Source organism: Copadichromis virginalis, linkage group LG8 (assembly GCF_057382275.1).
Source record: "Copadichromis virginalis isolate Kocher_CV1m ecotype Utaka linkage group LG8, C_Virginalis_male_GT1.1, whole genome shotgun sequence".
NCBI classification, from domain to species: Eukaryota; Metazoa; Chordata; class Actinopteri; order Cichliformes; family Cichlidae; genus Copadichromis; species Copadichromis virginalis.
Window position 1 is genome coordinate 28552310 of NC_140625.1, and position 16001 is coordinate 28568310.

A 16001-nucleotide genomic window follows, 5' to 3' on the forward strand; every position below is an offset into this window, starting at 1 on the left:
AACAACATGAAGTTTCCTCTTTGGCTCATGACTTGTTAATCATAAGATGGCAATCGTTGGCCTGTGGTGTCCACTTTTTTCAAAATACCAAGATGGCAACAGTAAAAACAAAACACTCATCTTGAGTCACCAGCGCTTCACTAGCCAATGGGTGATTACGATGACTACACCCATCTTTTATATACAGTCTACAATAAGGCCTCACATTTCCAGCTTGGTGCTTGAGGAATGTGAAGCTTCTGAGTTTTCTTTAAACATTCCTCCAATAGCAAACACAGCCAATAATAATTGCAGACATCAGGTGCTGTTAACTGCTGACAAGTGTGATTAATTACCATTCTAAAAGTTAAACCATAAATGATTAAAGACAGTGGTTGTGAGACTTGCAGACAATGAATTTATTCATGATAGCCTGCAGCCTTGGACTAATCATATAATAGATAAATGCTAGCATTTCTGTGTCAGCAATTTGAATTAACACAATTAAAATAAGTCAGGATCTAAAAAGAAATGTCAGGATGTCTCTTCAATAGAGTCCACAGGAAGGATTTCACTGGTTCAAGTCTTCAAAAAAAATGCAATTAATCAGATTATGAAGAACGAGATGGACAGTAAGGCCTAAAAGTTGGGATCAGCCAGGATCTTGAGTCCCGGCATGGAAAAACGGGCCTCTAAACAAATAAATGTTAGAACTCTCCACCTCTCTCACACAATTGGAAAGAGTGCTGGAGAGGCCTTCGGTGACCCCAGTGATCACTAGGTTTTACTCAGAAAATGTGCTTAAAAGTAAAAGCAAATTAAACATCCATAAAGATGAAAAACGATCAAAAAGTAAATCAAAATGACCACAAGCAAACATAGAGGAAAAACAATAAACTAGAAACAGATTTTTCTAATGTTGTGTTTCTGTGTTTTGTTTTTTTGACTCCCTATAGTCCTTGTGTTTATGCGTGGATTTTTTTATTTATTGGTGTCTTTTTAGGGTTATTTATGTTTATTCATGGACCCATGTACTTGTTGGGGATCTCATGGATCGTTTCCGCTTGACTTGTATGCTTTTTTGCATGTCTTTGTGGTTATTCATGTCATTTAATCGTTATTATCATTATTTGTCTCTTTTGTGGCCAATTTCTGTTTCCCTGTAGTCATTTCTCGTCGATTAAAAAAGGGGAAAAAACAGAAAAACTATGAGGGCCCGGTTCTCAGTGTCTGAAACTTGAATAAACTTGTCTACGGCTCACTTCCTCGACATTTTGTACACTGTGCGCACAGGGCTCTGCCGACACGCTGATTGGACCGCGGCGTCATCTGGGCGGGTTATCCGTTACACCATGCGTGCTACGATTGGACGCGGTATGAGAGTGGGAAGTGGCCGTACGCCGGTGTCTCCCTGGTTGCGCAAGACGCCATTTTGGGGTGACAGTGAGAGATAACGGAAAGATCGAGAAGCTGTCGTTTTAAAGGTAATAACCCACATAAACTCGCTTGTGTTTTGCCTGTAACGCCATTTATTGTACGGCGATTGTCGCGCGGTACCAGCGATTCGATTTAGTTTCGCCTGAGCATGACGTCACGAGGTTCTTTCTCAACTGTGACGCGGCATTTAGCTAACGGCTGTTAGCTTAGCGAGCTACCGTGTATCAGCTCTTTTAATGTTCACGCCACAGAAACCAGGCCTCAGTTTTCCAGGTGGATTTCGTAGCAGGTCGTCGTTATATGTATTAATAATATATGCTGTAACCGGCAGTGGTCTTTAGACCGTTGACGAACGGTGTCGCCTGTTCGTCGCAAGTTAGCATATGCTAGGAAAACTAGCTATCTAGCTGAAGCATCCGCCCTTAGTGAAGCGAACTGTATCCTGTTTCGAGTGCTGGTAACCAGGCAAAGAGACCAGAAAACTTCAGACTTTTCACAGAAAATCTGCGCGTTCACATAGCAGAACGTTTCAGCCTTTATTGACACGTACTGATATGAACTTTAACATTAACTTATCTTGACCTTATAGTTGAAAGCTAGCGTCTTGTGACGGCTCACTCGTACAGGAACATTATCCTAACCTGCTATTGCAGAGTTTTCTAGCTGGAACAGGCCTCTCTTATCTTTTCATCAGTTAGCTATTCGCTTTATCCATGGTTGTACAGCTTAGCCTCAGGATATGCGATTTTTCTGCTGTTAAATAATTGACACATAGGCAGTTTTAACACTTCTGTAGTGTAGAAGTTAATGGCTGATATGGACGGCCAGAGTTAGCTCTTAACTTAGAGTCGTAGACGAAAGCCTCAATCATTCGTTTGTGTAAACATTTAACTTGTTCTCCTCCGTGTGTCACACAATGTACCTCTTTTTTTCGACTAAATATACAGCTGTCATCGAACTGCTCTAATGTGGTGTGCCTCTACGAACTGACTAACGATAAAACGACGGTAAATCAGTCCAGATGTCAGCTGTTTTCTCTATGATACATTTTCCCTGTGTTCACTTCCTCTCACCATACTGCACTGAAACCGATTAACAGCAGACCTTACACTGTCTTAACCCTGTCTCTGTCTCTGCTTTGACAGCTTCATCACCATGGGGAATGTATTTGCAAGCTTATTCAAAGGCCTGTTTGGCAAAAAAGAGATGAGGATTCTAATGGTGGGGCTGGATGCGGCTGGAAAAACAACTATCCTATATAAACTCAAACTCGGAGAGATAGTCACCACCATTCCCACCATTGGTATGAACATTTACATCTATCACTCCAGTGTCATTGTAAAGAAGCTGTATTTTTAGACTGCTATGAGAAGATTGTAAGTTGTTAGTTATTTCCCATTGTTATTTGAGAGGACAAAAAAAATCCTGTTCAGCAGATCTTCAGGTCTTTTAAACATTTGACTGTTAATTTGTTTTAATTACTAGGGATACACTGTTACGGAACTTAGGGCTATGAATAATATATCTACTTTTTGTGTTTATTTTTTTATTTTTTATTGCAATTTACTTCTTACTTTGTTTCAGGGGAAGTAATTAAATCATAATTAAAATTAACTGATCTATTTTAAAGTCTTTAACCAGGAGTGATGTAATAAATATTGGCCACAAAGACAGGTGAATGCCATTACCAGTCAACAGGGTGACCAATCATTTTGTAGCTTTAAGCAGTTATGGTAATTTTTGATTAGTGTGGGTTTTTTTTTTTTGGGGGGTTTTTTTTTGCGAGGGTCCAAGTTTACTGTGTTTTGGTCTACAGCAGCCAGATGTTTCCTTGTGTCCGATTTTTGGGACATTTCATTTTAACAATGGTTTAACAAAGAATAAGTGATAAAATGAGAGTAACTGAAGACCTTTTCTTGATTAAAATGCAGTCAGGAAATGTTGACTTTAAAAATAAAAAAGTCATATTAGGAACAAACAGTGGAAAAAAAAAAAATGTAGAAATCTTTACCTGCGTGTAGTGTTTGCTATCGAGTGGTCCAAAACCTTTTAGTGACTCATCTATGTTTCCTCTCCTTCTTTTTCTTTTTTTTTTTTTTCCTTTTTCCAGGTTTTAATGTTGAAACTGTAGAATACAAGAACATCAGCTTCACAGTTTGGGATGTGGGCGGTCAGGACAAAATCAGGCCGCTGTGGCGCCACTACTTCCAGAACACTCAAGGTGAGGTGAAAGGGGGGGTGTGCAGTGGCATTATCTTAGCTGGCAGTTGTGTCAGTGAGCATTACTGCCCGTAGGTGGCCTCGTTGGTGCATAGAGGATATTAAAGAGACCAATGACTCACATGCCATTGTTCCATTCTCAAAGGGCGTATTGTGTGACTCCTCTACTGTTTCCTGATGTGTAACTCATCAGAATGTATAGCCTATGCTGTCTTGTGTTTGCCAGTCATGATCCGGCTTGTAAGCAAACTTAAGTTGAACATTTTGTGGTATCTTTAATCTGCAGAAATTTATTGTGATTGAAGCCACCTTATTTGCTGCACTGCCATCAGTGCTCCTGTGGTTTCCCTGCATGCATTAGATGAACATCACCTTCCACATACTGAGCACCCAAGTGTGAAACTAAATGTGTCAATCATTTCAGTGATGATCTAAGACGCAGCATCATTTAACAAACAGCATGTCTGACTACAGAATTTTCTTCTACAGCAAACAAGGAAAGTTGTGTTTGGGTTAGAGTGCCGAGTATTGGTTAATGATTTCGTGATTAAGGTGACAGAAAATCTTTCTTTCCATCATTTTTCCAGGCAAAAAGATTAAGGCTCTATGCAAAATTAGGCCTGTGGACCATCTCAATCTAGTCTGTCCTTAATGGTCTAGCCTCTCCCCAAGAAATGTTAAAAACAAACAAACAAAAAAAAGTAAAAACACATGATACTTCATTTTTTTTATGATGACCTGTTATATCTTCACTCTAATGGTAAAGTTCTTAGCATGCAAGTGGCTTTTTTGACAATCTAACAGAAAATTCTGTTTAAAGTATGGCCCTGTTCTTACATTATCTAAGTCAGTATTGTCTTCTGGGGGCGTGGGGGGGGAGCTGCCCATCACTGTTTTAGGTTTTTAACACTGACTGTTTTTACCCTGTAGAGACGTAATTTTCTCTGTCAAATGTGTCATGGTGCTGTGATGCCCTTAATGCTCAGACAAAGTTATTGTATTACAACTGAAATGCTTAGAATATCTAAAAATTGAAATTGTCTCTATCAGTTCTGTCAAAAACATAATGAAAATGGCCATTCTGAATTATAGCTTGATATCTTTATCCCGACATGCAGAGAAAGTCCAAACAGTGATAAATCTCAGTCAGGCCTCCACATTTATGACATCTTTCTGTCCGAACATCCTGAGTTAAAATGAGTTTGTACAACTTTGTAATAATTAGTAAACATGAGTAGAAAGTTGCTGGTTGGTGTTGTGTGAAATGTTCCCAAGTTACCGCTTCGCTGTTAGCTTCCTCTGCACTATGAAAAACAGAGAACTGAATAGTTCAGACCATATAGCGGATTTTTGTCTCTGATATCTGATCCAGGTTCTGTAGATAGAATTAACCCAATATCTAACCAAAATATCAGATTGGCGTTAACCTAAAAAATGCGTAATTATCTATCGCTTAAGGTAATAAAGAATCAACCCTCAAAGCCAAGAAAAACCAGCATTCCTGTTCTTGATCATGATCCCTCAGCTGAACACCAGCTGAGTCTCAAGAATCCTAAATTTCAGGCAAACTGACCAAATTAACAGCATCACTGTGTCTTGTAGATATTCCTTTCATTTTTGTGCCCTTCACATCTTCACAGAGTCTGTAATGTAACAGGTCAGTGAGGCTGCATACAGATTCTAGCTTCACAAACAAATAGTATCTCAGTTATAGACCGGAGCTGAGCATGTGATCACGTCGTCCCCTGTTACATGAATATAAAAACATCCTGTTTGTACATTCGGTGAGCTGTGGGTATGATGAAACATTTCCTCAAACAAGCTGGCATACAGATCAGGAAGTGTGCTTCAGCCATAGGACATCTAACAAAATGACCTCAGTTTTCTTGGCTTTGTCTTTATTTTTTGTGTTAAATTTGAAGCAGGAAAACATCATTCAACACTGTTGTACTTTCATCCATCCATTCGTGTCATGAAGCTTTTTTTTTTTTTTTATACGGTCATTAAACTGTCGGTTGTCTCAAAATACAGCTTTCACATGATCTATGACAACTGAAAATGATTTGGCAGCTTTAAGTCATAAATTAATCTGTACTGAACTTAACAAATGACTGGTGTGTTTAACAGCTTCTGGATTTAATATATTCTCACAGTCAGCAGACCTGCAGCTGCCAAATCACAAATTATTACTCATACTTTTTTTTTTTTTTAATGCCCACTCTACTTTACTGTTTTGGGGATTAATAAATGGCCAGGAGAGCTGGTCCAGACTGAATTATTACTGGAACAGAGTCAGGGCTTTTTATCTGGGACAATAGAGCACGTATTGTAACCAGAATATAAATGAAGACATGTTTCTGCATTTTTTTTTTTTTTTTTTTATGCTGTGTATTTTTTATTTTTTATTTTTTTTGTATGCAGGGCTCATCTTCGTGGTGGACAGCAACGACAGGGAGAGGGTGAACGAGGCGAGGGAGGAACTGTCCAGAATGCTTGCTGAGGACGAACTCAGAGACGCCGTGCTGCTTGTTTTTGCAAATAAACAGGTGAGTTTGCGTTTCAGACACACGTAGAGCCAAGAAAGGAAATGAGCCTCAAATTTACTTCTCAATTGGTTTGGATGAAAAAGCTTTCAGATATAAAGATCAAGACTTTATTTGTACAGGACCTTTCTTTAATTAAAAAAAAAAAAGAAGCCTCTGCTGGTTCAGAGGCAGAAATACAAGTATCAAAATGGTGTGAACTTCCACCTTAAATGTTTCCCTGTCGGGGATTTATATACTTTGAGATAGGACTGGGGAGCGTGTAGCTAGCCGTGTTAATGTGGGCAGGCAGAAATATCAGGCGGCCATATTGTGGGAGACAAAATCCATAAATTGGTGCATCCTGCTACTAACCTGAAGGTTGCTGGTTTGAGGCCCTGTACTTGACTCCTGGCAAAAATAAGCCAAAAACAATAACCTGACAAAACTAATATTTAAAAAAACGAATGCAGTCCATATGTAGAAGCTATTTCATTTTTATTTTTTTACAATGAAGAACAGCTGTCACTGCAGGATCAACATCTGCACATTGATTCTCTATTCTGAAACCTGCCCTGCGGTAGGTCACATGTATTGAGAAGAAAAAGAAAGCATTGATTAGATAAGGAGCTTTGTTAAATGTTAGGCTGCTGTTGGGAAGCATTTAAGTAACAAAGTGTTGCAGGTTACCTTTGTGGTGGCCATCTTGTTTTCCCAGTAAAGAGGAAGCCTGCCTCAATTGCAGCTCTTTTATAGGCCAGTCTGTATTAAGAAGGTGTGTCTTGAGAGTATTTAAAGGGAGCAGGAAATGGATTGGGAGCCATTTTGAGAAGTTGCTGTCTGCATGTGCATGATGTTGGCAAGAGATAATAAAACAATTACTTTAATTAAAATAGAGTGAAGTCTGATGTTTCCCTCACCGCCCCTCACTGTGTAACAGCTGCTCATTCATTTTCTTTGTCAGAACTGTCAGTCAAGAAAAATGCAAATGATGATAAATCTCAGACAGATTTAATAGAAGTAACACCTTTTTTTTTCCTCCCTAAATGAACCGTGACTAAAACCACTACAAACCACTTTGTTACTGATCTGTTGAAATCTTAAATGTGCTAACCAATAGACCTAACCACAGACATCAGTGACAGCGGAGAAAAACCAACAGGATATCGTCTCATCTACCTATCAGAACAGGTCATACGTTTGTTTCGGCAGGTTCCTCAGTTCATGTAGATTCCAATGTTTATCTGGTGTTTTGTGTCTGCATGCTCTGTGTCAAGTTCACACCTTTGAAGCTTGGCTGTGTTCAGTTAGCAGGGGGTTCTGTTCAAAATCTTGCAGAGAGGCTGTTGTTGGTCCGTCTTTGCAGACTTTCTGGTCTGTGTGCAGATTTTAGCACAGTATAAGTACAGGATGTGAGGGAACCAACAATTGATTAAATACAAAACTTTCCATTGCTTCTGGCAGGTGTGCACACTTTCATGAGGGTTTGAGCATGTTCAAGGCCTCAAAAATGGAATTCATTACTATTAATTATACTACTATAATAATACTATTAATAACGGCAGCATAATAAAACTTGTATTAATATAAAGTAGTGTATTAATAGATCCCTATAGTAAAATAATAAAATCCAAATGTAAATATTAATAGAAATATGAAATTTAAATCAGTATTACGACTACTACTAAGGATCATTCAGTAAATGAATAATAAATGAGCCTTAGCACATTCAGTGTTCAGGCTGTTGTGAAAACAACTCCCATGATCTGTCACCGCATTATGACATCACTAGATGTTTATTGGCCCCCACCATCATCTATTCTGGATAACCCTCCTCTCTGACTCTGAGAATGATAAAAATAAGATTATTTAATATCACCTGAAACAAATGACTTATACTCAAACTCAGCAGGAAAGTTTTACTGAGAGCCGATCCCCAAACACTTGTATTGGACTGGAAGGTTTTTTTTGTCCTCCCCTCAGCCACTGCTGTAGCCCCCTAGTGGCCATTAAAGAGAGTGCATGATTAAGGCACTTTCACATTGGCTGAATTGTTCAGAAGCTTTTCTACTGTTGATGGAAGCTTGTGGGATTTTTGGTTCAGATGGTTAAAAATGGTTAGAACTGCATCATAACTGGCTCTTTCCTCTCCCTCTAGGATCTCCCCAACGCCATGAACGCTGCAGAGATCACAGACAAGCTGGGCCTGCACGCCCTCCGCCAGCGCAGCTGGTACATCCAGGCCACCTGTGCCACCAGCGGAGACGGCTTGTATGAGGGCCTCGACTGGCTCTCCAACCAGCTGAAGAACCAGAAATGATCCATTCCAGCAGTTTTGAATTATTATTTTTTCGTTTGTTTGTTTGTTGTTTATTTTTTTTCTGTTTCGACACAGCGGCAGCACCGGATTCAGGCCCCCCTCTGCGCCCCTCTAACTCCTCTGCCCTGGCTCTTTCTTTCAACGCCTTCCTCCTGCTTTCTCTTCCTCCTCGTCCGTACTCTTGGGGCTCTAGCCTGTGCTGCTTGTGTGTGTGCGTGTGGCTGTGGGTGTGTATGCCTGTGTGGATGTGTGGGTGTGAAGGCGTCTCTGTGTATGCTGGCTGGGATCGGGAGTAACCCTGGCGTGCCTTTTACACACCTCCTGTGGAATCAGCAGTCTGGTTTTCAAGCCCCCTCTCTCTCTCTCTCTCTCTCTCTCTCTCCATCCACCAAACTCAGTCTCTGCCCTGCTCGGCCTACCCCCCTCCTCACCTAATCTGTCTTGCACGGCCCCCCCCCCCCCCCCCCCCCCCCCCACCCACCATGACCCTGTTCTGCCCCGCCCTTACTCTTCAGAGGAAGCACGGTTTTCATACGGCAAAGAAAGAGCAAGGGTGCAACCCCCCACTCCTCCCTGTAGAATATATCTATGTTGACTAGAAATGCCCCCCTCCCTCCCACCTTCAGTGCTTAGGTGTTCATTTTAATCTGATTTTTGAGACCTCAAACCCACCAAGAGATTCAGTAAATTGCATCTTAACCTGTATCAGGTCGAAGCAAATGGAAAAAAAAAAAACAAAAAATGGAAAATTTAAAAAAAAAAAAGTAAGAAAAGAGAAAATCCCATCCTTGATCATTCTGGTGTCATCTGAAAATCATGCTGTTTGTTTTATTAATATTATTATTATATTGGAATATAAAAGATTATTCTTAGCAATGGTTCTCCAGTGAACACTACCTTTCTCCCCTCCCACCACTAAGTGAGAGCGTGAAGCACAAAAGAAGAGAAAATTAAAAAATTAAACTCTACGAGAATATGCAATTCTTGACTTTGGGTTGCTGGCGATTAAATCCTGGGATTAAATTAGGATTTTCCTTTTTCTTTTTTCTTTTCTTTTTTTTTTTTTTTTTTTTTTTTTGGAGATGACCTTCAGTGTTTCCATGCCAGATACAAGGTGTTGGACATTTCGCACACTTCAGACTGAGGCAGGTGTCCTAATACATTCACAGGCGTCACATGTTATTCCTTTAAAGAGATGTTACATTTTTTTTTTCTGTAACTAGTTTTAGCATTTCTATTTGTACTTTGACTGCTGAACCAAATGCATTTGAGCAGTATGACAAATCCTGTATATGGAAGTAGAAAGTGCATCCTCGAGGGCCTCAGACGAGTTTTTTTCTTCTCACCAACGGTTGGCACATTTATTTTGAAAGTCTGAAAGCATCCAGCTGTGTGTGATCTTTTTTTTTTTTTTTTTTTTTTTTTTTCCCCTTCCTGGTCGGGATGAAGGATTGGCACCAAAAAAAAAACAAACCATGATAAAAAATAAAATAATGAAGGCTCTCTATAACTGTGAACGGTCCAGACGTCTGGGTGTTTACAGGCAGAAAGACCAACACAGTAAGTACTCTGTCGGAGGCTCGTCGGCGAGCTGGAAGGACTTGGTGGTAGACCTGTTGAGGGGAATGGGTGTGCAGTTAGCTGGTCGTCCTCAGTGTTGAACCATGGGGGTTAGAGCTGGCACTTCTGTCAAGAATGATTGTAAATCTGTAAGTTCCCCTATAAACTGTTTCTGTGGGGATTTCCTGAACACATTAATAAACATGATTTGATCCAACAGCTGTTGGAGAGGCTTTTTATTTTCTCATGTGTTACAGTAGTGGATCTTTGCATTAAACAAGGTTGTAATAATGATGCAATCCCTGTGAAAGTTCAGGCCTTAGATGGCGCCCAAATCTGGTCAGCTTTGTTTTTTTTTGTCCACATGGTTCACAGTGTGGTGGTGCACACTACTAGTGTTTAACAAGCAGGAGATCCAGAGAAGGGATGCAAATCCCTTGGAATTTTTTTCTCCAGGAAGGGTGTTTGGTGGGTTTTTTTGTTTTGTTTTTTTAAATGTGGAGCTACTCAGATGACTTGCTCAACATTTTTCTGGTGGTTTTATGGGCACAATTATTCATTTCAAGTCATACTAAGTAAAAGCAAAGCTCATTTTTTGAGTTATGCTGATTATTACAGTTAGGAGGATAAACCACACTATGCTTGGTGGCTAACCTTTTCAGTTGTCTTAAAGCGAGGAAATATCCATAGAGGCCAAAACCTTTTTGCAAACGAGTTTGTTTTTGCTGTCAAATTAAACGTTTTAATATGGGGTCTATGGAGGTAAGGATGAGTTGCAATGCAGGCAATCTATTCTCCAAAGTTAAATTTCACCTAATTTAAATATTTATGTAAAGTAGGAGTGATTGATATATTTTATCTAAAACATATGACTCTGCAAACTGAAGGTGATGTTATGCTGTCAAAATGTGTTGATGACTGTACAGAGGAGGGTTCCTGTCATTGATGCAAAATAAAGGAAACGCGTCTTAATATTAATTCATTCAGTTTGGCTCTCCTGGCTCTCCATATAGTAAAAACGTCTGTCTGCTGAAGTGGCTGCTGGCTGCAGAAACACTAACCAGGAAAAGAAAGATATACTAGGTTGTTTTCTCTTCAGGACAGCGTTTCTGTTCCTGTTGGGTTTACTCAGACGCACTTCTTAAAATTTTCTTTCGCCAGCACAAAGTCTGCATTTGACTGAACTGTGGGAATTCTTAATCTATCAGGAAATAACAGCAAACCTTTCTAAAAGAGAAGAGAAAAAGATTTAATAAATGAAGTTGCTGCATTCATGATGTGAAATTACTGTGAAGGCACAGGTTTGCATAATTACCTTGCAGAGGCAGAAGTGTTTCCTTTAAGTTTAAACATGAATTTGTTTATGAAATTTTAACTTTGATTGTTGAATGTCTTCTTTAAACTGTTTCTTGCTCTGACAGCAGTCTGTAAAAATGTAACCAGGACTAAACTGCTGGTTAAACTTTGAACAGAAAACTCCAGCCTCCAGATTTAACCTCTAGGTGGAGACAAACATACACAGTCACGTACATGCAGGCCTACTGCAGACTAGAGTTCCAGTCTGAGTGAGAATGAAACTATAAAATAGAAGCTATTGGTCATAAGTAAGGCAGAAAAAGCATTTTGGTGTCTGGTAAAAACAAACAAGCAAAAAACAAAGTTTTTATTAGTTTATATGAAACACAAAAAAGGCCCAGATTGTTCATTTTTATTCACTATTAAATTTCAGATGTTAAAATATCAAAATAATAAAAACTAAAGTGCCCAAATCTGTTTTTTTTTCTAGCCAGTTATTTTCTTGACTAAATTGTGAGATAATTTATTCATATATATTTTTTTAAAAAGTTCAACTTTGATAAATGAAGCAAAAATACTACTTTAAAATATAAAAGCCTTGTATATGCAGTAAATGAAAATAAATCAATCCTGAAACTGCTGGATGAAGTTGGATGGAACCTTTAAACCAGGGGTCCCCAATCCCAGTCCATGAGGGCCGGTGTCCCTGCAGATTTTAGATGTGTCCTTGATCCATCACAGCTGATTTAAATTGATAAATTGCCTTCTCAACATGTCTTGAAGTTCTCCAGAGGCCTGGTAATGAACTAATCATGTGATTCAGGTGAGAGATCTAAAACCTGCAGGGACACTGGCCCTCGTGGACTGGGATTGGGGACCCCTGCTTTAAACAGTAAAGGCAGCCAATCAGTGACTTTTAATATTAAACCAGCAAAGATTTCTGGTTCCCGCGTGGACAAAGAAGGCCACGTTTTCTTGCTCTTCTAGTTGGGCCTCTGCTCTAAGAAGGTTAAAGAGACTTTTCTGGCATACAATTAATGCAAAAAGATGCAAAATAGCTACAGATAAACAGATGCAATGCAAACACAACGACACTCAAAAGTGACCACAAAATTATCCAAGCTAACTATAGTGCTACAAAGAGCTACTTAGAGACACAAAAAACTGCATAGAGCTATAAACGAGCCAAAAAAGGTGCAGAATAACTAAAGTAATGCAAAGCAACAAAACCTGGGTTACACAACTGCATGCAAAATGAGCAGAGAGATGCAAAAAGCAGACACAAAGTAAGGCAGAGCAGACAAAAAGGCCCAAATGATCACAAAGTGACACGAGGATAAAAATATCACAATGAGACAGAAAGAGAGAAAATAATAACAAAACTGATGCAAAGTGATTTAAAACGATATAAAAATGCAGAGATGATACAAAACATCTCCATAGAGATGGAAAATTCTCAAAACAGATACAAAATACTTAAAATAAAAAAATGAGACCTCACAACTGGGATGCACAGAGGCACAAATAACCACAAAGTGACAGGGTATGGGAAAGATGCATAAAGGAAGTAAAACTAGACGTGGAAAAACTGCAGAGACACTCCCAAGGGACGTGTGAAATAAGTAAAACTATAGTAAAACAAGAGGCTCTGGATGCAAAATGACCATTTGATCTATGAATCATGGGTAAAACTACCCATCAAAAGAGATTTCTCCTCAAATTCTTTCCTTTTACCTGAGTCCACCCTGCTTTACTGGCTCAGAATATTCTGTGTTCAGGTTTGATTCTGTACTCTCTGCTTTATGTAAGTGTCTTGGTATTTTCCAGGAGAAATAAAAATGGCACAAGAGTACATGAACCCGGAAGGTACAGACATGTTTAAACTGTTTTTTTTTTTAATCCGTAAACGGCAGCAAGGGCCTCGGCGAGGGAGGGGGAGGGGCCACCGTGCACACCTGACGCACTGGCTCCTCCCCCTCTCACCTCTTTAGCACACATACGCAGTTATCGGCTTTCTGTTTGGCTGCCGTGGGTTAGAAAAACGCGAAGCTCAGCATCAGAGTAGGATATTAACAGTATGGTTGACAGCTGAAACCCGCCAACCTAACAGACGGAGTTTACAGGTAAGTCTTCAAAGATGGTAACTGGTTGTCAGAACAGGTGCAGGCTGGTTTTGTAGCACGTATGAAGCTTTATCTTAAGTCAAGGTGTCAGCCGAACTCGGCCGAATTGGCCGTTGGCTCAATTTAAACTAATTACGTATGTGTTTAATTAGACGGACACTTTGTAAAGACACTTGTACCATTTTTTTTTTTTTTTCGTGGTTTCATTAAAGAGTTCTGGCGCCGTGCCTAGAACTCACCTGTGTCGGCTTGAGTTCGGGCCTTATTGGGGCTTCCAGGGTGCACAGCTCGTTATTTATTGTTTGCAGATGCGGTAAGAAGCGCGATGTGTCGAGAGAACTCAAAGATTCCTGAGTCCATGCTTGAAGGCTTTAAGGTGGACTTGAGAAATCAGTTTATTTACCTAACAAACAAATATTTCCCAAATAATGTTAAAATGACTCGTGTAGTCAACCGAACTTGACCGAATTGATCACTGTTTTTGTCTTAATGAAATACAGCTGTGTTCAATTGGACTGATGTTATAGGAAAGCACGTGGGCGATTATCCCACAGTTTGACTATGGAGTTCTGTGACGGCGCTTACGCCTCACCTGTGTTAGCTGTGATTTGGGACTTAATTGCTGCTGTCAGTTTGTACAGCTGGCTCTCTTTTCATTTACAGATGTGATAAGAGGCTGTGAGCTGACCCAAACATTCCCCGGGATAAGCTTTAAGGGTTTGAGTGTGACTTGTGAAATGAATTCCTTCCCTTGAGCGCACTGTGATTTCGCCAATAAAAGATTACATCTAGGGATGGGTTTAGCCGAACGTGGCCGACTTTATCATTGGCCTGGTTTCAACTAAATAACTGAATGAATTGGACAAAATAAACACGTTTAAGACACTTTTCTTAATTTTAGTATTAAGTTCTAGCGCTACATCTGTACCTCACAGGTGTTACGTTTGCTGGCAGTTTCACTGACGCCTACAGATAAATGTGTCACATTTCTTAACATAAGGTCGAAGCTTTAATGGGAAATTATGAAACAGTGTTTCTTAGTTGGCGGATAAACGCCTACACTGCCAATCAGTGATAAGTGTTTTCCCTCCATGTGTCGGCATGTTTCAGGTACTGTATCTACAAGAGGAGCCTTATCATTGGCCTACTGTAAACTGTACTGTTGGATTATAATTCATTCCGACTTTTAGTAGTTGTAAAGGAAGTTGGACTTATTTATCCTAATAAATCAATCAATAAAATGTCATTTTCACAAGTTAAATCATTACAAGTGAGAGATTTCATAGTAGAACGAGTATATTGCAATGTGTGTCAATGATAAATGATCAATCACATCTGAGGTAGACCTAAATGTGGCAAAAAAAAAAAAAACCCTTAAAAGTCAAGTCTTAAACTGTGAAATGAATAATTTTGCCACTGGTGAAGCATTTATTCGAGGGAAATTTGATTATGGAGAAACAGGGTCACTACTTCGCTAATAAAATGGGATGATTTGCCCCTTATTAATAAGGAATGATACAAAATCAGATATATTAAACTAATGAGCTTCAGAGGTTTGAGACTTTTATCTGTTAGATATTTTAAAGACCCCAGAAAATTGTTGCCAAATGAATGAATTATGAAAATTAGCCAGATTTAAACTGTTATTTTAGTAGTAATCAGTCTGCAGCTGATACAGTTAAACTGCTCTGCTGTATTGTGAGAAGGCCCTTTCTTAACAGTGAAGTCAATCAGACGTGACTCGGTGAGGGTTTGTTTCTTTTGCAGTCTGAAATGAATACTTTGATATTTTAATGTGTAACTCGGGTTTGTGGTACTTTATTTGTAGTGATGGGGATTTTTCGCGTGCACACACGCCATTTCAAGCAGATGAATAGTGTTGGCAGCCCTTGACTTGAAGTTGCAGATTTCATTCAGCTGCTTTGAGGTCCACCGGTGCTTTTCTTCTTTAAACGCGTGTACACCTGTTCACACATGGCTCTTTCAAACTGGGGAGATTTTGCACCACTAACCGCTGCACACTGGGTGTCTGTGTTTGAACAGGGCAGTGTTATTGATCTGCTGTTTTGAGAATAAAGGCAATGTTCGGATACCCCGGCTCTGATGTAAGGATGGTGTTTTTTAAAAAACCTGCAGACTGGCAGCACAGCTCGTCACCTGCTACGCGATCTGCATGGCAATAACAAGGAGACAATAAACCCAGTCAGTGTGCTCTGGGTTCATTGTGTCTGTACAGCGTAGACATTCAGGGCTTTTCTGAGAGAGGACAATGTCTAATTGTTTGAATATGAATCATAAAAAATGCGTGTCAAAAGTGACGAGTCAAGTTTTCAAATTGGAAACAAACCTTGTTTCGAAGGCCTTTAATTGGCAGCTTGGCATAATTTTAAAATGAGAAATCTGATAAATGACAGGAGCGTGATAAAATTCAGATCAAATCTGAGGTGTAAAACTGACAGCAGCGAGGTGGTGGAGCAGGTTTACTGCCGATGGTACAATTGATGGTGGTTTGCTTGAAATGTCATGAAGCAAAACTCTGAACCA

General features: G+C 39.6%; 1 protein-coding gene across 3 annotated transcripts; it reads left to right on the forward strand.

Moving 5' to 3' along the window:
• Window positions 1-1360: 1360 nt before the first annotated feature.
• On the forward strand, window positions 1361-10257 carry arf2b (ARF GTPase 2b). Of its 3 annotated transcripts, none has more exons than XM_085466965.1 (5): window positions 1361-1463; window positions 2562-2719; window positions 3527-3637; window positions 6058-6182; window positions 8317-10257. In XM_085466965.1, the coding sequence occupies exons 2-5, from the start codon at window positions 2572-2574 to the stop codon at window positions 8476-8478; spliced, it is 546 nt and encodes a 181-aa protein (XP_085323091.1). In that variant the 5' UTR covers window positions 1361-1463; window positions 2562-2571; the 3' UTR covers window positions 8479-10257. The 3 variants fall into 3 exon arrangements, with proteins under 3 accessions (XP_085323091.1, XP_085323094.1, XP_085323093.1); XM_085466968.1 differs by lacking the exon at window positions 1361-1463 and adding an exon at window positions 1572-1881; XM_085466967.1 differs by lacking the exon at window positions 1361-1463 and adding an exon at window positions 2284-2423.
• The last annotated feature ends 5744 nt before the right edge of the window (window positions 10258-16001 follow it).